We start from the raw sequence: 27,473 nt of genomic DNA, 5'->3' as shown, positions 1-27,473 counted from the left end.
AAAACAGGCCAAGCCTCCCGAATCAGCCACAAACCCATCAGCACATCAGGAAGTGGAGCTGCATCGCTCCTCCTTGCTGAGACTTCAGCTGGACTGCTCAGGTTCATACATTGTCCTGGCAATAGCCTACACTGCAATATCACCAACATAGGACATGTCTTGTTCCGAGTAGGAGTTAGCTAAGTCCCCACGGGATGGACGGATGGATACGGAGCCTTGTCACCCAATGGAGGAGGAGGGGGAGAGCATTATTTGACCCCAGGTTATTTGCATTTCCTGGGGGTTTAGTTACTAATCGGGGGTCTCCAACTTGTTTGTTGTTGCCTCACAAAGCTCTTCCAGCTCCTTTGAAATCTGAAGGAGAAGGTGTCTAGAAGCTCTGTCTCCTGCAGTCAGTTTGTGCTGACCCAGTTTGGGACGCTGCACATGAGTCAGGCAGGAGGCTGAGACCTTCTGTTCCTCAGCACCCGCCTTGCGTCTACAAATGCAGCAAAAATGAGAGCCTCAGACCTGTGCTTTAAGCAAGGCCGAACATGGGCAGGCCAGGCGGGGTCTGGGCGAAGTTTTAAACATTCTCCCAGTGCTGCTCTAGGAGCGGTGCAGCTCCACCATCAGAGTCATGGGGACGTGCTTGTGTAGACAGGACCCAGGTATTCCCACCACCATGGCACCTCGAGGGCTTTGAGCCCCTCTGTACGAGTACTGCCATGATGGCCAGCTGCTCCAGTCCTCAGCAGGGCTGAGAGAATGGCTGCGAGCCCCGGAAGGTAGAAATACCAGACAACGCCAGGAGTTTATACTACTCTCTGCTCCCACTGAGACAGCGGAGTGAGCCCAGCTCCTGAGGGAAGCCAGGGCCCCAGCATGGAAAGCCCCTGGCACTAGCAGGCCCCTTGCTGGCAGGTTCAGCAGTGCCCAAGGAGACCAGGGGTCTCTCACCAGGGCAGGGACTGGACATGTTAGGAGCCCAGGTTTGGGAGGCTTCTCACACTCTGCCCGTTCTCTGCACAGAGCACTCCAGTCTTCTCGGCTCACAAGCCGACTGCATCTCTTTAATGCAGGAGAGCTGGTGTTGCCACCTCAATGTGTAGGATAAACAGGGCCTCTCTGTGCCACGACACCAGGCTGCTGGGGCCAGCCTGAGGCTACCTTGCTGGGGAAAGGAGGCACAGCCCCAGCAGTGCAGCTATGCAGGACCCCATGGCTCCAGCCTTTCCATTAGGGCCCAGAGTTCACAGCCTGAACCTTGTGTGCATTGCAAGGCTCTGCTTCCCCTCTGTGATTATCCCTGCCCTGCAGCCATGCATTATCTCCGGGGAAGCAGTTAAAAGTCCATGTGCTGGAGCTGTGCAGCCTTCACTGTCCAAATAGATACCCAGGGAGCAGGCCACAGCAGCCCCTTGATGTGAGCTGGCAGGTCCTCTGGCTGAAGTTGGTTTTTGAGAGCGTGGGTCCTGGCAGGAGTGTGGGCTGAGCAAAGCCCCTATGACAGGGAAGGCCCCAGCCCTGTGGTGCCAGAGAGAGGATGCCCTGTCTGCCCAGCCGGCCAGCCCGCTGGCTCCTTACCTTGTTCTCAGCAGGAGCTGCTGCCGGATGCTGCTGCTTAGTGATGTTCTCAGCCAGACACCAGCAGATCCTCTTCTTCTGCTCCTGGGAGTAAGCCTCCAAACTTAATAAGCACTCCGACTTCTGACGTAAAGGAAACACAGGCAGAGAGCGAGGTCATTAGCAGTGTGTCACAGGCCCTGGCTTTGTTTGCAAAAGTACAAGCTTCCCAAACCCCATCTCGGATGAATGTAAGTGCAAGTGGAGAGCTCACTCTGAGTAAGTGCCCATCACTTCAGGCACTGAGGAGCCAGGAGATAGCAAAACAAAGGGTAAAATCAGTTCAGAAGTGGCACACTGTCAAGAAGCTTGAAAGGCTGGCTGTAATGTGGAGCAATGGGATTTTTGTTCCCAATAAGTGAGAGCGGTGTGGTGAGAGATGGACAGAATGTCAGCAATATTGCATCACGTGACACCACAATGGAAATGCGGCTATTGAGCTAATTCAGAGGATGGAAATTGTTCTTTGCTGTGTGCAAACAGCGTGAGACTCCAGAGCCTGTACAACGAAAGCAGCCAAGCCTAGGCTGTGCAGGGCTAGGGCTAATCTAGGGAGAAGCTAGAACCACCAGACCTGCACAGAGGGGTGCCAGGTGGCACCGAAACGGCTCCTCCCTTTTGCAGCAGCTTGGCTTAGGGGCAGGGGCATCAGGTTCATGTGGACAGCGCGCTGTATCTGTGATCAGGCAAATTCTGCATGAGACATGGGGCGTGATGCTTCATGGGGGTACCCAGGATTGTGAGGCACCTTGCTGCCGTGCATCCTTAGCATGGAGCAGCCTTGTCTATGCCTGCCTGGGGTCAGCTCCCCGACTACACCAGCCATGGGCAACACAAGCCCTGCTGTCCCTGGGCAGACACACTCTACCCTCCAAGTATGGTCCTGGAGTGCCCGGCCCCTGCTCCGCCTGAGACACAGGATTCACAGATTCACTGGTCCCAAAGGGACAGTGCCCCCAGCTTCCCTGGTACACCTCAGGGTCCCGCCCCGCTCAACTCACAGTACGTAGGTACATTTCAGTGAAAACATGCACATGGTCACTGAACACAGGACAGAGAAGTAGCAAGTAGAATTAATGGAAACAAATGGTTACATATAAATTAAAATCACAAGAGCTTTCTAGAGCCTGAACTTAACTAACAAGCCATTCTCCTGTCTCAGAAAGGTTAGCTTCCCCAGAGCACCTCACCCAGCATTAAACAACCAGACCGGCTGTGAACCTCCATTCATCAGACAACCAGCTGGCAGCTTGTCCCCTGGGTCAAGGTGTACCTCTACACTCCAGACATAGTTCCGACTTCCTACCCTTATTGTCTTCACTTGCACCCCCTGCTGCTTATGTTTTCCTGGAGAGAACCTTCCCTGGAGGTGAGGCTCTGCAATCTCTTCATTAGCATTTTGCTCAGACTGTAAATAGGTGTCCATGGTGAAGTATACATTAAATTAAATACTCAATTTAACATATAGCCAGACAGGTAGTTAAGTGTTTCCTACCTGAAATAAACTTGTTTATCACCTTCTGGTGACCACCTCCAACTCACAGCCCTCAAAAGCACAGATACATAACTCCTTACGTATTCCCCATATGTTCCGCTCACACTGGCTATGGCCACCAGTGTGACAACAGAGACCTCACATGATGCCCTTGACAAGCTATGATGTAGAGACCAGACCCAGGGGACTGCTGTAACCCTTACACACCCCTGTTCCTCCTCCAGTGGCCACCAAGTGGTCCCTGGGTCACACGGGGAAGAGCCACCAGGAACAACGTGTGCTGAGGAAAAGAAATGATGGAACTCATCCCAAGCAAAGGGGCTTCACGGGCATCTGCCTGGTGCACCCCCAGGTGCCAGTGAGCTTGCACCCCATCCCAGCACATATTTCAGCCTCTCCCATCTGCTGTGAGCCCATCACACATACTTTGTAATATGTGAGTGGGAACAAACTGCTCTGCTGTCCCTTGGCCTGTTCCCTTGGTCAGCTCCCACCCCAGGAGCTGGTGAAATCCTCATGCACACCCGCAATGGGAAACATCGCCAAGCCTCTGAACTGCCACCCTCTTGCCCCAAAAGTTACATGCTAAGCAGCTACGTGGGGTCTGCCTGGGGCCTGGCAGATCTCCCTTCACATATGGCCCAGCAGGACCTGCAGCTGGATGATTTCACACTGGTTAATTTTGCAAACCAAGATTTTAAGAGTGACCTGCAAGTAATAAAATGCTGGTCATGGGCCTTTTAACTTCCTTATCAGGCTTTTTTATGCTTCAATGTGTTTTTTGCCTAATGGGTTTTTCTATCAGAAAGGTGGGGTCTTAGCTATTCTGTTTTCCTGGAAGGCTCTGTGGGCAACTTGGGAACTTGCAGGTTTGTGACATCACAGAGAGTACGCAGCTGGGAGGAAAAATGCTTTTTAGTCAGATTGTTTAAATACTCCTGGGGGAATTCTGTACCACTGCACACATGCAGAATTCAAGTTCCCCACAGATTTTGTTGCTTCCCCACAGAAAAATGACTTCTGAGGGGGAAGCAAAGGGAAGCCATAAGAGCGGTCACGCACCCTTCCCCAGCAGCATGGGCACTCAGTTCGGGCAACTGGAGCAGCTGGTAGAGAAGTAAATTACCACCGAAGCTGGGGGCTTGACAGTCATGCTTGTGAGAGAGACAGACATTCTGTCCCTCTTGCTCACTATTGCAGCATGCTCAGTGTGGAGGGGCAGGGCTTCGAGGTATTTCTGAGGAGGTAGGTGTGCGGCAGGCTCTGTCCCCTCAGGCAGAGCAGAATGTAGCAGCCTGCCTGCTTAGTGAATTGTTCCCATTGTTCTTAGTGAATTCCCCCAAGGAGTATAAAACAGGTGTAAAAGTTTTAAGGCTCCTTTACATTGCCAGAGTGCGTGTAAAGGACAGTATGGCTTATAAATGCTTATGGTGCTTCAGTGATTAGAACTGATCTAAATTTTTGGACTAAAATGTTTTCCTATCACAATATGCTCCATGAACTGTTTGCTACTGACCTTTCTGGAGACACTCAGTAACCAATATAAATTGTGACTTTGATTCTCCAGCCTTCACTTGCTCTTCAGTTGCCTATGATGTAACAATGAGCATACAGCTGCATATATTTGTTGACAAATAACTAGAAATAAAGAGTAAAACCTAGCTACATTACTCTTAGAAAGAGGAGGTTTGGGGATTTCCTCCAATGCTTCCCACTCCCATTCTCCATCCATTGTATTAGAGTTTAAATAAATTACCAAAATAATTGAAACCAGTGTGATTATATTGTGCTATTTTGACAAATGAAATATACAGAATTTTAAAATATTGTGCAAAGAATTTTTAATTTTTTAGTGCAGAATTCCCCCAGGAGTATTTCAAATGCTCTAATTTTTGTTTGTTTTTTAAAACTCATTTAATTCATATGCACTACAAACTGTTGGAAGTAAAGCTCACTGAGTTAAAGAGCAACACTCCTCTATTTCAACAAAGGAAAGCCCCCATTCTAGTTCTCTCCTCCCCCAAGGGGACCACCAGAAAACACAGGGAAGACCTGATATAAAAACAAGTGAGGTATTGAAAACAAAGGCCTCCTTGGGCCTTCTAATCCATCATCAAAATAAAATAATGGCACAAAACCAATAGCCCCTGTCAAGCTGCCTACAGTGACTCAAGAGCGTGAGTATCAGCATCCCGGCAGACTGTTAAGAACCAGGGCACAAACCGTGAAAGTTTTATACTTAGATTTCATCAACCACTTATCAAGTGCAGCTCTCACACCAATGACAACACTTGTAGCCAATCCTATAATAAACTATACACAGATTTATCAATAGGAAAAGGAAACAAGAGAGTTATTTAGAAGGTTAAATGTTAAGTTTCAAAAGACAAGAGAAACTTCTATAACAAGCATGCTCAATACGACCTTTAGGGCTAATCCAGGCTAAGCACTGCCGACCTCTTGCTTGTGCCTACAAACCATCTCCCCAGAGTCCAAGCAGCATAGAGATAATCAGCTCCTTCTTGTTAGCAGCTTTTATTCCCCTCCTCCCATGTGCTCTGAGCTGCAAACTCAGCTGATGGGAGGAGTCCACTTGCATGACTCATCTTCAAGGGGGGAATTACAGAACAACAAAGTTTCAGAGTAACAGCCGTGTTAGTCTGTATTCGCAAAAAGAAAAGGAGTACTAGTGGCACCTTAGAGACTAGCCAATTTATTTGAGCATAAGCTTTTGTGAGCTACAGCTCACTTCATCAGATGCATTCAGTGGAAAATACAGAGAGGAGATATATATACACACAGAACATGAAAAAATGGGTGTTATCATACACATTGTAAGGAGAGTGATCACTTAAGATGAGCTATTACCAGCAGGAGAGCGGTGGTGGGGGGAGAAAACCTTTTGTAGTGATAATCAAGGTGGGCCATTTCCAGCAGTTAACAGGAACATCCAAGGAGCAGTGGGGGGTGGGGGAAATAAACATGGGGAAATAGTTTTACTTTGTGTAATGACACATCCACTCCCAGTCTCTATTCAAGCCTAAGTTAATTGTATCCAGTTTGCAAATTAATTCCAATTCAGCAGTCTCTTGTTGGAGTCTGTTTTTGAAGTCTTTTTGTTCTAATATTGCGACCTTTAGGTCTGAAATCGAGTGACCAGAAAGATTGAAGTGTTCTCCGACTGGTTTATGAATGTTATAATTCTTGACATCTGATTTGTGTCCATTTATTCTTTTACATAGAGACTGTCCAGTTTGACCAATGTACATGGCAGAGGTATGTTACCCTCTTTAATATCCCACAATAGTCCATCTGGTGTCAATGGACCTTGCCTGTTGGGCAGGACTTTCTGTTAGAAACCAACATTTCACACGAGTTAATGTCTTCCTCCTGTCTGGTGATTTACACAGCTCACAACATAAATGCTCAAATATTACCTTAGTATATGGGGTACGAATGCTATAAGTGAGATTAATGCTGGCAGCCACTCACAAGCATTCAATAAAGTCTAAACCCTAAACACATCCTTATCCTTCTAATACCTGCTTTAAGAATCCTAACACACAGGCAAGCCAGACTGGCTCCAGCTAGGTATTTGTCTGTGTTCGGATTAGATGGGGGCCCTGGCATGAGCTAGCCCCTGATCTACCAGCATCACAGCCCCATTTGCAAGTTATCTTTAAAAACATCATTTGAGGATTCAGCTATCACAGGGGCAGTAAAAGCTGCAGGAGTTCACTCTGGGGCTGTGAACCTGGAGGGCTTCCTGTTGGCTGGCTGGGCAGGGCATTGAGAGTAATGTTTGTTGACATTGTCAGTTCAAATTCTCTTTTTTGGGAGGGGGCTGGAGGGGGGATTTCCAACATGCCTAAGAGAGTTGGGTGCACAGTTCCCAGTGACAGTCACTGGGCGCCTAAGTTCCTTCAGTGCTTTGGAAAATCTCTCCCTTTCTGTGTATTTTTAATAAGGCCAAATTGTCCATGAGTTGGGAGCTGGAGGGGGCATTTCAACACACTCCATAAACCAGACCAGACCTCTTTGGAAAGGGGAATGCCAGGATTCCTTTGCCTGCTTCCTCCCATCCTGCCCAAAGGCATCCTGTCCTGATGATGCCACCCCCACCCGCCACACTACCACCGAAGTCTACAAATGCTCATGTTCTGAACATCAGCTAGAGTGATAGTGACACAATGCCCCTTTCCTTGCCCGGCACTCCCAGCCTCTGCCATCCTGTGGCGTGCAGGCCCAAATTCCAATCAGGTAGATCAATCTGATCTTCATTATAATAGGTTGATACACAATCTTTGGAGCTTTCTGAAATAAGATGAGTGCCAGCATTCACTGATGGCCCAAAATCACAGCATGGAGCGAGACTGCTCTGTCCTCTGGGGTCTGCAGCAGCAGAAGTGAATGATTTCAAAGAAATCAATAGAGCCTAATAGAGGTAAGTGTAGCTAGGGGGAGTCATGTGACTGCACAGCTACTGTAACTAATGCATGTTCCACAGTCTATACAGAGCTTCAGCAATTCCCCTGGAGCAAGGCTTAAAGAGATTCCAAGTACATTTCATCTCCACTTTACTGAGAATGATTCAGAACTCACCTAATCCCATGTTGCAGCCCCTGGCTAATTAGATGATCGCTAGACTTGGCAGAATTCAATTTTTTTCGTATATTTAGACAGACAATATCAATGTTTATTTTTAAGCTTTTTATTATTTTAATCCGTTTACATTTTCACAGCTGCAGGAAATTATGGGGGTGCCAGAAAATGGGGGCCAGACAATAATTATTTAAAGACAGTAGGTGCTGAGACTCAAGAAGTTAAAGCTTCATAGCTGTCAAAGAACAAATTGACACATGTCAAAATATACCAAATAAATATTCTTAAATTAAACTCTAGTAAGTTCTCAAGCAGCATTTTTCTCCCTTGGCCAGTATGTAAATGTCAGTTATTATTGATGGAAATATTTTTTCATCGGTTTGCATGCGTGCAGTGAAATTGACCTTAACCAACATTTACCGATAATATTGAATCCTTCCAACCCTAATTATAGTCCCATTCATTTGATTGCATCTGGCCTACAACAATGCCCAATTCACAGACAAGTATCCCCACTTGGAAACAGCAGAATGGGAATGTTACTCACAGCTCCACTGATGGGAGACTGTCCCACGCAGCCAGGGAGAGGGGAAAGAACCACACAGTCTCTTCTGCCTATAAAATCAGGTGTCAGCTAATCTGGGAGCACAAACACTGCCTTCATGATAACCGGCTGGGCATCGTGTGGCATTACGACAGGGCAGAGTAAAGGTGGTGGGGCTGCCCTAATTGCATCTCCAGACCCTAGCTGGTTGGATTTCTTTTATGTTTAGCTTTTCCATTGAGAAAATGGGACTTCACAGCCTGGTTGCTCTGTGTGGGCATTTAAGAACCCACAGTTGTTTCCCTAAAAAGAGAAGCTTGACCCAGTCTCTTGACCCGATTCCCCCTCCCTGCACAAGTGTGATGTGCAGCTGCTGGGCGCTGCCCTACCCTGGAGCCAGCTGCAGTGTCGTGGAGAGGCAGGTCTGCTGAGCACCAACACCTCCCTCTGAAAATCAGCCCCTGTTTGCACACCAGACAGACAGAGGGCAGACACATGAAGGGTTAACCACCAGCCAATCTATGGCTCTCACATACAGAGCTTGTCCCCTCAGCTAGTTCCCTGCCTGTGTGTTGAGGCCCACGGGCATTGCCAGACTGGGTCAAGCTGAGTGCCCTCCTAGCTGGTATCCCAGTGCGGAACAGCAGCAGGTGCACCGGCAGCGTCTGCTCAGATGAACACAATGCAGTTCCTCCACGCTGCCCTCCGCTGTAAGAACCTTCCTAATCAGGGACCCTGGCTCTCCTTTCCTCAGGGGGCAGGGCTTCCGACGCACACCCAGCAGGTGCCTGCGAGGGATCTGGAACCCCAGAAGCCCCCGACTCAGTCTGGGACCTCAGATGTCGAGGGCAGGCAGAATGCACAGCAGCCAGCTGATCCCACCTCCCCTCTGCAGCCCAGGCAAGCACACTGCACAGAGACGGCCTGTGAGCTCAGGCAACCAGCCGCCCTGCTATTGTTTCCATTCAGGGAGCTGCTGCTTCCCCTGCCAATGTTTGCAAAGAGAAACACTGGTTTAATCTCGCAGTGCTGGGGAAGGAGGATGCAGATGGCATGACGGGGACATTTGCAACCAGATAAAGTGCCCGACAGGAGTATTGCCAGCCGCGTTCTAATTGGCTGTTTACACAGAGCTTTCGAAAAACATGTTATTGCAGTTGCTCAGGGTGGGCCGATGTGGGACACCCCCTCGTGTGAGGCTGTGACATGCAGAGCAGGGCTGGCCACGAAGCTGGGGAGCCACCAGGGGTCAGACCATTCCTGCTGGGCTCAGGGGACCCCAGGATGGACACAGGCACCATTCGGATAAGCAGCCAAAATCTCAGACCTTCAAGAGCCCTGCCCACAGCCTGGCCCAGCCCAGCCTGGGGCAGTGAGGCTGGTTAACCCAGCATGGGCATCAAAGTCTCACTCCCAATACACTAAGCAGTGGGAGCAGGAATCGGGTTGTGGTATCCAATGGCACTGGGATGGGAGGGCGTGCTGGAGACCTGCACTGAGCTAGGGCAATGGGCCATGGGCCCTGCTGCAGACTCAGACACCCATCTCTGCCTTGGTAATAGTCAGGGGCCGGGGGGGCCCATCCCACTATTGTCCCCACCTGTCTTACAAACAGTGAGCTGCCTGGGGCAGAGCACAGCTCTTTCCCTGTGTTACTCAGCCTCCAGCACTGTGGGCTCCTGGTGCATGACTGGGGCTACACAAACAACAAACAGTGATAACAAAACAACTACAGCACGAGGCGGGCAAGTCTTTTTGAAATGAAATCTTTAGAGACCGTCTGCATTGGAACCATTCTCCTCTCCCTGCTGGCACCCTGTCCCCACAGCCCCTGCCCCAGGCCATGCTGAGAAGGCTGTTTACAGAGCTCCCCCCATACAAAGGGACGAGGACACTCCTTGGAGATGCTGCTGCAAAGGGGGAGCAAGCAGAGAGAGTCTGTCTCACTTCCCATCGCCCCACTCACACCCACCACAGATGCATTACTCCTACTCCAGATAAAGCTGGGCTCTGTGGATGGGCTTGGATCAGCCAGATCAACCTGGGCCTGAGCCAGGCAGAGAGGAAAGGTCACTAGCCCAGATCACCCCACTTCTCTGCTCCAGATGTGCATAGCTCACTGCGGTTCAGGGAGGTGGGCAGAGAGCCTGCGGGCAGTGGGAAATATGAAGCCTGGGGGGCAACGCACCCTGCACTATCTGTTCCCTCTGGCACAGGCCCAGAGCGATGATAGCTCTCTGTGGCTGGCTGGAGCCACAGCTCCAGTAACGAAGAACAGGGATTACAGCCAGGATGGTAGCCGTGTTAGTCTGTATCAGCAAAAACAACAAGGAGTCCTTGTGGCACCTTAGAGACTAACAAATTTATTTGGGCATAAGCTTTCCGTGGGCTAAAACCCACTTCATCAGATGCATGGAGTGGAACATACAGTAGGGAGGTATAAATACACAGCATATGAAAAGATGAGAGTTGCCTTACCAAGTTTGGGGGTGGGGGTCAGTGCTAACGAGCCAATTCAGTTAAGGTGGAAGTGGGCTATTCTCAACAGTTGGGGTGGAGATTACTTTTCAACTGTTTGAAATGGACCACCTTGTTTACATTGGCCTCATTAGCACTACAGGAGAGTATGTAAATTCCCTGGGCTTGGGGAGAAGACAGAACTCGTCAATCTCTGCTCCTCACCAGCGTCAGTATAACAGAATGTAACAATGCCACTCTCATCAGGGCATTAGATTAAGAACACTTCATCTTGTGAAGCATATGAGATACTCTAGGGGCCAGATCCTCAGCTGGGGTAAGATGGCATACGTCCAGGGAGACGATGAAGCTAGGCTGATTTACACCAGCTGTGGGGCTAGCTCTTGATACCTTAAGCTGCCAATTAAATAGCAGTCAACCGAAATCTGTGTTTGGTAGCAAAACTTATCCAACAGATTTCTTGTTCAGCTGCCTCGGAGAGAAAAGGGTAGTGATTAACTGTATGAGTGTATATATTCATCTGTGGTTTAAAAACCGGACCTGAACTAGGCTCTAGGAGAGTTAACTCAATATATGGGAAATACGATTATAATTCAAGTTAACTGCCAAACATGCCTCTTTCTGGTGCCATATGGGCCAAACTCTGACCTGTGTGGCTGGTGTAAATCCAAGGGAGCTCCTTTGGAGCTCATGGGGTCCTTGAGATGTACATCAGCAGCCATGACACAAGCTGATCCTGTTTGCATAAGGCCTTAATGCGGCAGCTGAATGCACCATGTAAGGCCTTCTGTCTACCGGGGCTCTGTATGGGCTCAGGAATCCACCGATGCAGAGCCGATGGCAGGATCGGGCCTGGCTAGTGACCGGTGCCATTCCCTGATGCGCGCCAGCAGGCCCTCCCGTGCAATGCCTAGTGCAGGACTCAGGCAGTGGCGGTCCAGTGAATGCCTGGTCCAGCAGGGACATCCTGCGTTGTGCAGCAGGAATGTTTGGTTTTTAATGTGTTCACTGAAGTGATTTTAACATTAACACACTTTATTTTAAAAAAAGACAATGACAATGCTCTGAAAAGTCTGCTCGTCCTTCTACACACATTCCAGCACAGAACCGAGCATTACCAGGGACACTGCAGTCTGCACTCCCAGACTCCAGTCGGACTGGGACCCCTTTGTGCCAGGCATGGTACAAACAACTAGGAAGATGCACTCTGTGTCCTAAGAGCTTACAGCCCAAACGCTTACCTCCCTAACAACCTGTATCTGACAGTCAATGGCAGTTCGCTATTTGCCTGTAAATAATCATTATAGTCAGGAGACTTTTAAATCTATGTAGAGTGATCTATTTGTGAATAATTAGAGCAGTGACTAATCGTAGCTTTTCTGTTACACTGCAGTATTCACTGAAGTTTGAAATCTCCACTCTGTTAAAAACAAATAAAGCAACTGATACGCAGCTAAAAGTATTTCAATATCCAGAACACACTTGATGATATTACTAAAACTCCTACATTACTGAAGAAAATCAATATTTATTCATAAACCATCTAAAGAATATCAGGCCCCTGGAGAGCAACAGTCTACAGAGAAATGCTCTTCTCGGAGTGAGAGCACAGAGTGATGGGCACGATGGAATCCCTCTCTACTTACAAAGCCATTAAAGAAATTAAAGTTTTCATTATAGATGACATGCAGAAAATAAATAATGAGACGAGAGCTTCCACCAGCAGCTGCCTCAATCACACAAAACCACCGCAGCGGCTGTTAGGTCTCGGGTCTCTGCGCCTCTGGGTGCCATGGTGATGGGCATGCTGTAAACAAGCGTAACAACAACTACCTCCACCACCATTCTGGATATACCGCAAAGCGTAATTACTGCTAGTGGCTGGCCTGCTGCCTCCTGGAATGAGATTCCATACCAATGCTGTGCACCACGGGAGACTTCCTTCTCTAACACGGCAGGCCTCTCCCACACAGCTATGGGCAGAGCTATAATCACAGAGCATTCCAAACAGGGACAACCTCCCAGACCCCTTTAGCCATCTTAGATAAGCATAGAGGGTACTCCTAGGGAATTCTGCATCACTGTGCATGCACAGAATTCATGTCCCCCACAGATTTCTTTGCTTCCCTGCAGAAAAATGACTTCTGACAGGGAAGCAAAGGGAAGCCATAAGAGTGATCACATGCCCCTCCCCAGCAGTGTAGGCTGGTCAGTCGGGCGCCTGGAGCAGTCGGTAGAGCGGTAAATGACCAGCAGGGGTTGGGGGCTGAGCAGTCATGGTGTGTGAGAGAGAGAGAAACTCTGTCCCTCTCACTCACTACTGCAGCACACTCAGCAGGGCTTTGGGGTATTTCTGAGGAGGCAGGCTCTGTCCCCTCAGACAGAGCAGAATGTACATAAGAACGGCCATACTGGGGCAGACCAAAGATCCATCTAGCCCAGTATCCTGTCTTCTGACAGTGGCCAATGCCAGGTGCTCCAGAGGGAATGATCAGAACAAGGAATCATCAAGTGATCCATCCCCTGTCACCCATTCCCAGCTTCTGGCAAGCAGAGGCTAAGGACACCATCCCTGCCCATCCTGGCTAACAGCCATTGATGGACACTATCCTCCATTAACTTATCTAGTTCTAGCCTGCCTGCTTAGTGAATTGTTCCCATTGCTCTTAGTGAATTCCCCCAGGAGTATATAACAGGTGTAAAAGTTTTAAGGCTCCTTTACATGGCCAGAGTGCTGTAATAAAGGACAGTATGGCCTTACAAATGCTTATGGTGCTTTAGTGTTTAGAATTGATCTAAATTTTTGGACTGAAAAATATTCCTATCACAATGTGCTCCATGAACTGTTCGCTACTGACCTTTCTGGAGATGCTCAGTAGCCAATATAAATTGTGACTTTGATTCTCCAGCCTTCACTTGCTCTTCAGTTGCCTATGATGTAACACTGAGCATACAGCTGCATATATTTGTTGACTAATAACTAGAAATAAAGGAGTACTTGTGGCACTTTGATAGTCTCTAAGGTGCCACAAGTACTCCTGTTTTTTTTTTTTTTTTTTCAGATACAGACTAACACGGTTGCTACTCTGAAACCTAGAAATAAAGGGTCAAACCTAGCAACATTACTATTAGACAGAGGGGTTTTGGGGATTTCCTCCAATGCTCCCCACTCCCATTCTCCATCCATTGTATTCTAGTTTAAATAAATTACCAAAATAATTGAAACAAGGATGATTATATTGCATTATTTTGACAAATAAAATATGCAGAATTTTAAACATTGTGCACTGAATTTTTAAGCGCAAAATTCCCCCCAGGAGTAAGAGGGGCACAAGCCTCTTTACTCAGCTTTGCAGATCACCTCCCATTTGAAATTCACCTCCTAATGGAGCTCTTGCAGGCCTCAGGCAGAAGCACCTTGTGCTGAATTGACCATTCGCTGGCAAAGAGGAGGAAGAGGAAGGGGGGTGCCGTGCCAGTGACGGACTGGGAATCCAGTGGTGCTATCCCCACAGGGACACTGAGAAGAGAGCAATGGCAGAGTCCAAGGGAACCAGTCTCCCCCGCTTGCATTCTTGCATGCGGCTGCGCTTTGGAGGGTGGGAGGCAGTTGAATCACTGCAGGATGCACTCATCTTGGGCCAGGTTTGCCAGCAGGCCCTAGCAGCTCTCAGGGCCGGATTAACCTTTTGTGGGCCCAGCACCAAACATATTTGTGGGCCCCTATGGAGGCAATGGAGCATGGAGCGGGGAGGTCAGTCCCCAGAGCGAGGGGCCAGCCAGAGGCAATGGGGCATGGCCTGGCAGGGGTGGCCCTGCTCCGCCCAATGTGAGGGCACTATTTACAAACCGGTAGTTGCCAGGCAGACAGTGGCCTGCCCGGCCCTGTGATGCCAGCATGCCCCTTCCCCTCAGGGCCAGGCCCATGCCACACCACACAGCCACTCCTCCCCCAACTCCCTAAGTCCAGAGCCCCCCCGGACTCACTATGCCCAGTGCCCCACCAGGCCCACCCACAAATGTACAGTGCCCTGCACAACACTACCCCTGCCCACAGCCCCACAACTGCCCAGCCCCCCCCACAGAACCCCCAATCCCTAGTGCCCCAACACACACAGCTCTTCCCTGCCCCTTCACAGCCCAGCACCCCCGCCCAGACTCCCCACAGACCCACTATCCCAAGCCCTGCCTCCCCGACACACTCACCGGCCTTGCTGGGAGGTGACTGTCTGCTGGGCTGAGCCGGCAGCACAGCCAGGGTTGGTCCCAGGGCGGGGAATAGCTCCGGCCCCTCAGGAGTGGCGCAATCAGCCAGGCCAGGTCCTGCCCCGGCCAGGCTCCCTCAACACGCACTTGCCTGGAGGGGCCCAGCCAAGCCCTCTGCAATGTCTCTCCCTCCCCACCCACCCCCAACTGGCTGAGACTGTCCAGGCTTCTGCACCAGTCCCAGGCAGTTCAGCTCCAGGGAGACAGGCGGGGCCCACAGGTGGTGGGAAGCAGAGAGTGCCCAGAGCTGGAAGTGCACTGGGGTCTGGCCAGGGGGTGGAGAGGAGCCCTCCGCCAGCCAGCAGGCAGGCCGAGAGGAGCAAGTGGTGGCAAGGGAAGCCACCGGGGTCTCGGGGCGCACTGCAAGTGGAGCAGGCCGGGGCCCCCTCTGAGCATGGGCCAGGCTCCATGGAGCCACTGGAGCCATTGTAAACCCGTCACTGGCAGCTCTGCATGGCTGAGACAGCCCAGTGAGGCCAAGGGTGCCCGTGAATCTGACTGTGTAACCCCAATGTCAGTTCAGAAGTCTCGCTCCCAGTGAGGCTCTGGCACACTCCTGTCACAAGCCATGGCTGTCTTCTTGCTGTCCTGGCCTCCCTCCCTCGGCTCTAGTCTGGAGCCAGCCACACTCAGCGGGAAAGCACTGTTTACAAAAGGAAGCAGGCTCTGTTCCCACAGTCTGCAGGGAGGCTGAGCTTTGTGCCCAGGCAAAAAGGGAAGTTACGCAGCTGTCGCCCAGACGGAACAGCACATCCATCAGAACGACCAGGACAGCCCTTCTGAGGGGCACACACTGCTGGCTTGAGGAAGCACGGACACCTGGGACTTTCTTTTTTTGAGGCTGTCAACTTGAGTTCCAGAATCTCAGCTTTCATTTAAAACAGACTGAGTCTCTAGCCCACACAACTCTGAAGATAACCTGGAAAATGTGACCTAGTATAGCCAATGAATGGAGTGATGCCTGCCTGACTCTGTGGTCAGGTTGAAACAATAGCTCACAGAGATAAGCACTGCCCTTACCTGTACCGGGGGGCAGGTACTCTGAAGCCCAAAAATGATAACTAAAATACCATTGGCACTAACCACAGAACTGTAGGGCTGCAAGGGACCTTGAGAAGTTCTCTAGTCTAGTCCATTTCTCACCATGCCCCCCGTTGGGGCAGGGCCAAGTAAACCCAGAGCATCCCGCACAGCTGTTTGTCTGAAACCCCCTCAGTAACAGGGATTCCACAACCTCCCTTGGGAACCAGTTCCACTGCTTAACTACCCTGAGAGTTAGAACTTTCTCCTTAATATTTAACCTAAATCTCCCTTGCTGCAGATTAAGCCCATTACTTCTTGTCCTGCCTTTGTGGACACTGTGATCATTATAACAGCCATTAGAGTATTTGAAGACTATTATCAGGTCCCCCCTCAGTGTTCATTTCCCAAGACTAAACAGTGCCCAGTTTTTTAACCTTTGATCACAGGTCAGGTTTTCTAAATCTTTTGTCATTTTTGTTGCTCTCCTCTGGACTCTCTCCAATTTGTCCACATCTTTCCTGAAGTGTTGTGCCCACAACTGCACACAGTACTCCAGCTAGGCCTCACCAGCGCTGAGCAGAGCAAGACAGTTACCTCCCATGTTTTACATACGACACTTCGGTTAACACACCCTGGAACTACACTGCATTATAAGCTCATAATCACTTTGTGATCCACTATAACCCCCAGATCCTTCCCAGCATTATGACCCCTAGGCAGTTAGTCCCCATTTTGTAGCTAAGCTTTGGTTTTTCCTTCCTAACTGGAGAAAGTCTTCATTGAATTTCACCTTGTTCATTTCAGACCAATTATTCAATTCATCAAGGCTGTTCTGATCCTAATTCTGTCCTCCAAAGGGCACCAACCCTCCCAACGTGGCATCTGGGAGGGATAGGGCAATGCTTGTAATATCTTTGGGGTCCACTGCTTTAAACGAATGGAGTGTCTACTCCATGGGGCAGGGCTGCACTGCTCCTCCAGGAACTATGAACAGTGGGTGGAGATTAAGGCAAATCAGCTAGGTTGGAACCCACCAGACAAGTAACACCACCTGGGGCGGCTCATGCATACTGCTTCAAACTGGCTTTCCAGAGACCAACAGACAAAGAAAGGACTACTGGATAAATAGCCAGAGTTCAAATTGACTCAGGCTCTTCATTCTGATCCAGTAAACAGCCAGGGCCTCCTGTCCAAAGGGTGCCCCAATTCTCATGGAAGGGTTGGAAAGACTGAACCCTACCAGGGGCTCATGAGACTGAGGGCTGACCTATAGTAAGCTTTTAGCCTGCATATAGCAACCTTTATTGTCTTAATATGTTTTCTTTGTGGTGCTTTTACCTTAAGAATAAAGGTGCTTGCTCAGAAGGAGCTGTGTGGACACTTGTGACTGTTGGCAATATATTGGTCATAGTTCTCAGAGAGAAAGCAAAGGCTAGGCAGACTGGCTTGCTGGGGATATCACAGTGTAATTCATGGAGCTGTGCAGCCTTAAAACCCTGGTCTGGAAGGAGAGAGACGTGGGTGACAGCTGGGAGCCGTAAACCTTTAAATGGGTGCCCTTGAGAGATCACAGAAGGGCAATACAGGTGCAGTTACCCCAAAACTGTGACAGTGTCATCCGCAAATTTTATACACATACTCTCTACTCCATTGTCCAAGTCATTAATGAAAATATTGAACAGTACTGGACCCAGGACTGACTCCTCCTGGACCCCACTAGATACATCTTCCTGTTTGACCACGAGTTATTGATCACTACTCTTTGAATGAGGTCTTTCAATCAGTTGTGCACCCACCTTGTAGTAATTTCATCTAGACTGCATTTCCCTAGTTTGCTTAGGAGACTGTCATGTGGGACTGTGTCAAAAACCTTCCTAAAATCAAAATATATCATGTCTACTGCTTCCCCCAATCCACTAGGCCAGTATCACTGTCAATGGAGGTAATCAGGTTGGTTTGGCATGATTTTTCCTTAAAAAATCCATCTTGTCTATTCCTCATAATCCTGTTGTCCTCTAGGTGCCTACAAACCAATTAAGAATTTGTTCCAGTACCCTGTCAAGTATCAAAGCTGGGCTGATATTTCATTGCTGATCAGTGCACAAAAGAAGGCGGAGGAACTTGATTGTGATGATCCCATAACCTAATGTGAGTCACGGCCTCCTTCTACCACCTCAAGTGGGCACAGCTGGTTTTGTGGGGAAAGCTGGAGTGAGCCCACCCACCACAATTTGACCACTAGAACTCTCATGCGCCTTCCTTCTGGCTAACAGCTGCACTTTGCATTTCGATAGCACTGTACATCTATGGATCTCCAAGTACTCAACAGACAATGAATTCAGTCCCAGAACCCCCATCCACTGCAGATGGCCCCACCAATGTACAGTGAGTTTAAGTGGCTCCCTCAAGGTCACCAAGTAAGTCAGTAGCAGAGGTAAGACTGGAACCCAGCGGTCCTCTCTCCCAGGCCTGTACTTTACCCACCAACCCTCCTTCATCCCTTAGTCTAGCACTGGCAACAGCTGCATTATTCTCCTTAGCTCCCAGGACAGTAACCTCTTGGTCATGGCAGTGAGACAGCATGTCGACTGGGAGAAGATGAGGGCGTCAAGATTCACAAGCTCTATTCCTGTCTCTGCCATTGACTCACAGGTATGATTAGGGCCCTACCAAATTCACGGCTGTGAAAAACGCGTCACGGACAGTGGAATCTGGTCTCCCCCATGAAATCTGGTCTTTTGTGTGCTTTTACCCTATACTAAGCTATAGGCTGGGTAAAAGTATACAAAAGTACACAGTTTCAGAGTAACAGCCGTGTTAGTCTGTATTCGCAAAAAGAAAAGGAGTACTTGTGGCACCTTAGAGACTAACCAATTTATTTGAGCATGAGCTTTCGTGAGCTACAGCTCACTTCATCGGATGCATACCGTGGAAACTGCAGCAGACTTTATATACACACAGAGAATATGAAACAATACCTCCTCCCACCCCACTGTCCTGCTGGTAATAGCTTATCTAAAGTGATCATCAAGTTGGGCCATTTCCAGCACAAATCCAGGTTTTCTCACCCTCCACCCCCCCACACACAAATTCACTCTCCTGCTGGTAATAGCCCATCCAAAGTGACAACTCTCTACACAATGTGCATGATAATCAAGTTGGGCCATTTCCTGCACAAATCCAGGTTCTCTCACCCCCTCACCCCCCTCCAAAAAACACACACACAAACTCACTATCCTGCTGGTAATAGCTCATCCAAAGTGACCACTCTCCCTACAATGTGCATGATAATCAAGGCGGGCCATTTCCAGCACAAATTCAGGTTTTCTCACCCCCCCACCCCCATACACACACAAACTCACTCTCCTGCTGGTAATAGCTCATCCAAAGTGACCACTCTCCCTACAATGTGCATGGTAATCAAGCTGGGCCATGTCCAGCACAAATCCAGGCTTTCTCACCCCCCCACCCCTTTTTTTCCAGGGACACACACACACACACAAACTCACTCTCCTGCTGGCAATAGCTCATCCAAACTGACCACTCTCCAAGTTTAAATCCAAGTTAAACCAGAACGTCTGGGGGGGGGGTAGGAAAAAACAAGGGGAAATAGGTTACCTTGCATAATGACTTAGCCACTCCCAGTCTCTATTTAAGCCTAAATTAATAGTATCCAATTTGCAAATGAATTCCAATTCAGCAGTTTCTCGCTGGAGTCTGGATTTGAAGTTTTTTTGTTTTAAGATAGCGACCTTCATGTCTGTGATTGCGTGACCAGAGAGATTGAAGTGTTCTCCGACTGGTTTATGAATGTTATAATTGTTGACATCTGATTTGTGTCCATTTATTCTTTTACGTAGAGACTGTCTAGTTTGACCAATGTACATGGCAGAGGGGCATTGCTGGCACATGATGGCATATATCACATTGGTAGATGTGCAGGTGAACGAGCCTCTGATAGTGCGGCTGATGTGATTAGGCCCTGTGATGGTGTCCCCTGAATAGATATGTGGGCACAGTTGGCAACTGGCTTTGTTGCAAGGATAGGTTCCTGGGCTAGTGGTTCTGTTGTGTGGTATGTGGTTGTTGGTGAGTATTTGCTTCAGGTTGCGGGGCTGTCTGTAGGCAAGGACTGGCCTGTCTCCCAAAGTACACAGTGTTTCTCAAACTGCGGGTCCTGACCCGAAGACTGCAAGGCGATTATAAGGGGGGGTCACAGCATTGCCACCCTTACTTCTGTGCTGTGGCTTGTGGCGGTCCTGCCTTCAGAGTTGGGTGCTCAGCCAGCTGCTCTCCAACTGCCGAGCTCTGAAAGCAGTGAAACGTAATACTGAGCAATACTGAGACTCCCCTCCCTACAAGAGCCTTGCAACCCCTTCTTGGGTCAGGACCCCCAGCTTGAGCGATGCTGACTTAAGGGCTTTACAGGTTTATATTTTGCTGGTTTTAAATACATATTCATGCTTTGTTACACCACGAAATTTAAGATTTAAATATCTAAAACCATGAAATTCAAGATTTTTTAAATGCTATGACTGTGAAATTTATGAAAATGGACTATGAATTTGGTAGTCCCTAGGTATGGTGTTGGGCGAGTCATTTCCCCTCTTGCGCCTCAGTTGCCCCCCTCTACAGTTGGAATGACACGTCTCTGTTATGCTCTTTTATGCTCTGTTATGTTGAGCTTTATGGAAGGAATATGCTTCATCATTACCTATCTCCCCTCACCTGCTCTCCCTGAGCCCCCTGCCTGTTCTTGTGTATTCACAATCACATTGTCTTATTTTTTAAATCCTTTCCTCTCTCCCCCCTCCCCGCCCCCCAGTGCTGCATGAAGGGCTCCCCTAAAGCAGCAAAGCAGGCGTCGTTGCCTGACTGGACAGGGAGTGACCCTGGCTATATATACAGCGGGTGGAAAACACACAAAGGAAGCAGAGTGAAAAAAAACAGAGAAAGAACATTTCCCCTTCCCTCTGCCAGCTCCAGCCCTCACTGAGACAGGGCAGGCCCAGCATTTTCAGGCAAGAGTGCAATTTGTACAGGTCCCTTGGACACCCTCGAACAGTTCTCGCACCACGTTGGGCAGGGAGTCTACCCTTGTTCTGCACCCGCCTGAACCAGGCACAAAGGCTCTGTGCTCTTTCTAGCAGTAGTGAGTGACTGGATAGAGAGAGAGGGTGGCACTGGTGGAAGGGAAAGATTAATGAGATGCTCGCTGGGATGGCAGTGATCCCCCAAGTCTGAGAAAGGCCATAGCTTTTCAGCAGAGATGAGATGCACTGTTAGGGAGATGTCATCTTTGTGCATAGAGCCTTTCACTGATAAAAGCATGGGCAACCCCTGCTGGCTGATGAGCCACAGTACATGGCTGAAAGTATCCCTTGGCTTTCGGACTAAGGTGAACAGTGGAAATCAGAAGGCTAGACATAACTTAGAGAAGTGGAGACAAGAAGAAGAAGGGCTTCCTAAATCCTGTATCACTGGCCTAAATCCAGAGCTACAGTCCTCAGCAGCAGGGCTGAAGAAATTAATGCCAGGGAAGAGCAAGAAGTGAATGTTTCTGGCTTTTGATCCAACCATCACGTTAGCCAGGGTATCAGTTGTGGCTACCAGGGAGCAGAACTGTGGGACAGATTCACAGTGACATTCAAACCCGGCAAAAGGACAGAGCTTAGCATTTCACTACCACTTGGCAAGAACAAGCCAACTCTGCACAAAAAACTCCTGCAAAATGTTTCTGTTTATCGGATCTAAACCTCCAAAAATGGTATGTTGGAATCCAAAATGGAGCTTAGGCTAGGGCTCCACTAGAGAGTTTACAGTGGCACAGCTGCACCAATCAGAGGCGCCGGAACGGGGAGGGACAGGGGGCTATGCCCTCCCACTTTTCACCAGCTGTAAGGGCAAGCAATGGGGGAGAGGGGGTAGAGAGGAATGAGTGGAGGACGGGGCCTCGGGGAGAAGGGGTATAGGGGCATGGCCACAGTTAAGGCACCGGTGGCCCCCCCACTTTTAGGGAGCTTCTTCCGGTCCTGACATGGATGCCAATATGCCACTGTAAACGCTGTGTAGCTACTCTAAGCCAACAGGAGAGAGCTCTCCCCACGACTTCATTCCTCCAGCCCCCTGCTAGCAGCGGTAGCTAAGTTGGCTGGAGAAGCTCTCCCGACGACATATGCGCCGGTGTGCACAGTGCTAAGTCGGCATAAATTCTGTCGTTTGTGGGGTGGCTAATTCACACCTTGGAGAGACATAATTTATGTCCACTTAAGCTGTAGTGCAGCCATAGCCTTGGACAAGGGTTGCACTTTCCCACTGACATGCTCTGTGCGTCAAGGGGAAACTGACAATTTGGCAAAATGCTACATTTTAGGGTCACAAAATTATTATTATTGATTTGTATTACGGTAGTGTGAAAAGGTTTCAAACGAGGGTGGGGCCCTGTTGTGCTAGGTGCTGTATGTAGCATAGGGAGAGATTTCAGAGTCGGGAGATTTCAGCATAGGGAGAGAGTGTTCCTGCCCCACAGATCTTATAATTGAAATAGTCAAGACAAACAAAGAGTAGGAGGGCAAAGAGAGAGGGAAAGTAACTGTGCCATGGTCAAACAGCAAGTTCTAGATCCAAACTCCTGCCCTGAAATCAGGAACAACATGGAGTTCCTTGCAAAAAATCAAAACAAAAAGCAGGCAGAAGATCTAGTGATTGGGTAGGCTCATTTCACAAAGAACAAGTTCTGCAGCTTTCTCAGCTCATTTCTGACAAAGGAAACTTGGCTAAAATACAAGTGATTATAAACATGTAGATGACATTCAGTCATTTCCAATCCGTACGCTCTTTTAGATCTGTTTATCTAAAGCAGTCTTTTACAGTGTAATTCCAGTTATGCAAATGCTCTTTATCTGAAAATCTTAGTTATCTGAATCCACTGTGTGCCCTCCCTGAAACCTTGTTAGTTAATTACCAGCTAATTACTTCTCAATTAGCCTCTTAGCATCTCATAGTGCTCATCAATGACTTTGTGTTTGTGTAGCTGTTCTGAGCAGTTACCTGCAGTCCCTGAGACCTAATCCCATTTCAGCAGTAAAAGAAACTTGATGGGATTATATGCAGCTCAAAATAGCCCTTCCATCTATCCCAATGCCCAGTTACCCAAGGCCATTGGATAAATAGGAATTTACTATGTGTTGGGTTTGGTTGTTCCTATTTGATTGTTTAAAAATCTGAGATTTTGAAGGCAAGAACAGAAAACCACCCATAAAGTCAAATCAAAACCAACTGGCAAAGAAATCCTTGAGTGGGCTAAAGAACCCATAGGCGCCAATCAGAAGTCAGAGCAGTGGGGAAAGATCTGCCCCCAGACGGACTGGCGGGGAGGAAAGGGTACAGGCATTAACGCTTCACTGCCTCCTGAGTCACAGATTCCGCTTAACAGCTTCTTACTCATATACGCTGGCTTACATTTCCTTTCCCGACTGGCAAACTAATTCAAAAGAGAAGTGAGATCGATCCATTGTCTGCGCTTTATCCCCACTACAAAGAATTGGTTAGTGTGCAGTACATTTTAGGCTCTGTGGAGTTTAACTCCCAAAGCTCTACACTCACCTCTGCAAGGTAGAGGATACAGAATTTCAGATCTTCAGAAGAACCTGTAAGGAAAAAAACAAGGCCAAAATCAGGCTTTGGCTGCATCTGGGCCTCCACAAGCAAAGATCTCTGGCACTGGCAGATGAATTAGCTGTGGGGTTGCATTTAATGAGCAAAGGTTGAAGTTTTGCCGAGGCAGGTTGTCAGCTGGGAGCGATGTCTGCTGTGGCTGGCTTCCACGGGGGTGGATCAGGGTTAATGCAGCAGGCAAACTGGAGCTGGTCTGGAAAGCGGAGGTGCTTACCATTTACTCACTGCACAATTAGGGCTTTTTCTCCAGGCTCATTTCCCTGAAAAAGGTCTCTCCCTCTGCCACATCTGTAGCCTGGTGGGGTTGGTCAATGCACTGTGCAGGCAAGGGCCAACATGATGCAGAAGCAAACCAAAGGGCTGCTTAGGGCCCTGTTCCATTGGGAGCTGTGCAGCACATGGGTTGGGTCAGTCCCCCTTGGCAGCACTGAGATCAGAGGGGACTGTCACTCAGAAATGGCTGCCCTCCTGGCAGGTTGCAGACCTCGGTCTCTAGGAATTAGAAGGCTGGAGCTAGTACAGGCAATTGTCATTACACACAGACACACCCACTTATCCCTGGCCTCCATGCTGATCACTGAAAATCTCTCCATCCTAGGGCTTTGGGGAAAGGAATCTCCTAAATTCACATTGGGACACAGGAATTGCCTAACTGCATCAGAAACCCCAGGTCCATCTAGCCCAGTGTCCTGTCTCTGGCAGTGGCCAGCACCAGCTACTTCAGAGGAGGCGTGGGAAACATGTGTAGGGACGCAGCTGTGGGATAACCTGTCCCCAGGGACAGTTTCTCCTTCTGTCTAACCCCCAAGAGTCCTGACAAACTCTTGGCTATTACTACTGTAGCTCTGGATACTCTTGTTACCGGTATAAATGCCCAGACTTATTTTGAAGCCTTCTAAGCTCTTTTTCTCAATAATTTCATGTGGCAGGGAGTTCCACAGTCTAATTACACAATGTGTAAAAAAACATTTCCTTTTATGGGTTCTGAATTTGCTGCCTTTCCATTTTGTTGAACGCCCCCTTGTTCCCGTGTGATAATAGAGGCTGAACGGAGGCTCCTGAAATACCTTCTCTGTTCATGCATTAGTCTGTATTCTGTTATCGTATTCGTCTCCTCTGTAAGGTACAGCCCCAATCTTCCCAATCTCTTGTCGACTGGGAGTTTCTCTCTGTCCCTGGTCATTCCCATCGCCTGACTCTGAGCCCCCTGGATTTCTGCTAAGTCCTTTGTGAGATGGAAAGATCCTCTGTAGCAAGGCTGCCTTCCACATCCCTCCCATCTGCACAGCACATGCAGGACAGGGACACATGTCTGAGCCAAAGGGGGATGGGGCAAAAGACAGACAGAGCAGAGAAGACAAGCTACACGGCAGGAACAAAATGCCAAAGGAGGCAGAGTGCTTGTGCCTCTCAGCAATCACAGCCCTGCCATGCTGCTCCATTTCCTACTCTCCAGTGCAGGGGAAAGGGATGCAACCCCAAAGACTGTCACCTTGACAAGGGCCCCATGAGCCAGCTCCAAGCGTGGAACAGCCCCAGGGACTTGACTCCTCCTTGCCCTGCCCCCATCCCCGGCAGGCAGAGAGGCCTCTGACATGAGGGGGCGGAAGGAGCCGCTACTCAGGAAGCGGCGGCTTAACACTTCCTCTGCATTCTCTGGTTACATCTACACAGGGATAAAAACCCACGGCTGGCCCAGGACAACCGACTCGGGCTCCAGGCTGAAAAATCGCTGGGTAGGGGTTCAGGCTTGGGCTGCAGCCCGAGCTCTAGGACCCTGCGAGGGGGGAGGTCCCAGAGTGCAGGCTCCAGCCTGAGCATCTGCACTGCAATTTTTAGCCCTACAGCCCGAGCCCGAGTCAGCCAACCTGGGCCAGCTGTCACTGTACTGCAGGGTCTTTTATCCCACAAAGACATTGCCAGCACAGGCCCTCCAGGAGACCTGTCTCCATGGAGCTGGCTCCCTGCATGGCCCTTGGAAAGGGAGACGGTCCCAGAAGGTGACAGGACAGAATGAGTCATTCCAAAGCGACAGTCCCTACTTTGTGAAGCCTGGAGCTTCCTGATCTCCTAACCCCGTTCAGCGCAGCGTGGCTGAGGAAGGCTGCTAGGCCTCTGCTCCAGACAGTTCCCGCAGCGCCAGGGACCGGCTAAGCTAACAGACTGGCTGGTGTTTTCCACTAACAAACTTTGCTGAGAGCGATGCCCCCTGTCCTCCATATGAGATCCGCTGGAGGGAAGGAGAACCTCCGATTCTGCCAAGCCCTGGGAAAGCCAGCCCAGGGCAGGCACCTGAGCCCAGGCTCACTCAAGGAGATTTAGACAGGTTTCAGAGTAACAGCCATGTTAGTCTGTATTCGCAAAAAGAAAAGGAGTACTTGTGGCACCTAGCTCATGCTCAAATAAATTGGTTAGTCTCTAAAGTGCCACAAGTACTCCTTTTCTTTCTTCAAGGAGATTTAGTCAACACACAGCAGGGCCACTTGGACTTTACAGCAGGACATTCAACCTAGTGGAGGATGTTCCTCTGGGGCGCCATGCCCCCTGCCCCCAGTGCAAGGCGCCTTTTAAAATGTTGTCTCCTGTGTGGAGCAGGCTGGTGCTGCAATTCATGCTCAGGTGTGATTCTTGCTAATGGCAAAGTCAGTACAAGCTCTGCTTTGTTCCCACAGCATGTGCAGTGCTAATGACGGAACCAGGTGGCCTCACATTCTCCAGAAAACTACAGACTAACCACCCCAGTGCAGTCAGCAGCCCTGGAGTTCACAGCTGGCATGGGGACCCTGCAGAGAGGCTGATGCCACCGGTGCCTTCGCCATGAGGAGGATGGGCAGAATTCGATTTTTTTTTTTTTATAATTTTGATGGATAATATCAGGGGGTATTTTTAAGCATTTTTTATTATTTTTATCAATTTACATTTTCATATTGCAGGAAATTTGAGGGGTCAGACAATAATTATTTAATGACAGTAGATGCTGAGATTCCAAATATTAAAGCTTTATAGATGTTAAGACAGAAACTGTCAACATCACATGTCAAAATATACCAAGTCAATATCCTCCAATCAAACCCTACCACATTCTCAAGTAGTGTTTTCCCTACTTCGCCTCTCTGCACATTTTGATTTTGATCAGTTTTTGCAGGTGTGCTGAAATCGACTTTTACTAGCTTTGACCGATAAAAATCTAATCCTTCCAAGTCTACCCCTGAGCAGCAAAGACACTGCAACATGCTCAGCTTTTTCCTTCCGGTGACTTTCTGCTGGCCTTTGGTGAGCACTGGCTGGGGGATTACAGGCTTCCCCCACTCCAAATACCAGGGCTGGGGCAGACTGAGGGACCCTGCAGGGCCTTGGTTTTAAAGGGCATGATGCCCCCTTTTCAGGGACAGTTGTGCCCAAGTCCCAGGACATGCTGGTGACATCCAGATATGCTGGGAATGCTGTTGGAGAGGTGTCAGATAAAGAGCACTTTAGCACAATGCATATCTGCAGGCATCCGGAGCTCTGCTCTGCCATGTCCCGTGCTGGGTGAGTTAGGGTCTGGAAAACACCTTCATGCTCCTGTGCTACTGTAACTAAGTAATGGGGCTGGGAGTCCAGGGCCTGCTTTATTTCTTTACGAAAGCGAAGAAGTATGTTCCTGCACCTGAAAGGGTCCATGGCTTCCTCCACACCTGCCGCAGGTTCCAAAGCGGCCACTAGGGGCTGCTCAATAGCTCACACACCACATCTCAACTTACCACTCCCACATACCCGGGCATCCCACCAGCACCCCAAGAC

General features: G+C 49.2%; 1 protein-coding gene across 2 annotated transcripts in view; it reads right to left on the bottom strand.

The window, feature by feature from the left end:
• RGS3 (regulator of G protein signaling 3) overlaps positions 1-27,473 on the bottom strand; it is a 176,174-nt gene that overhangs the window by 58,935 nt on the left and 89,766 nt on the right. For both annotated transcript variants that reach the window (XM_077835668.1, XM_077835669.1), the window contains exons 15-16: positions 23,619-23,662; positions 1,567-1,689 (exon numbers count right to left, since the gene is read on the bottom strand). In XM_077835668.1, the coding sequence (XP_077691794.1) occupies positions 1,567-1,689; positions 23,619-23,662 (167 nt within the window). The remainder of the gene's footprint in view (positions 1-1,566; positions 1,690-23,618; positions 23,663-27,473) is intronic.

The sequence above is a fragment of the Eretmochelys imbricata genome, chromosome 16 (genome assembly GCF_965152235.1).
Source record: "Eretmochelys imbricata isolate rEreImb1 chromosome 16, rEreImb1.hap1, whole genome shotgun sequence".
Lineage (NCBI taxonomy): Eukaryota > Metazoa > Chordata > Testudines > Cheloniidae > Eretmochelys > Eretmochelys imbricata.
Note: the sequence above shows the minus strand (reverse complement) of the source record. Positions and strands in the feature narration are given on the sequence as shown.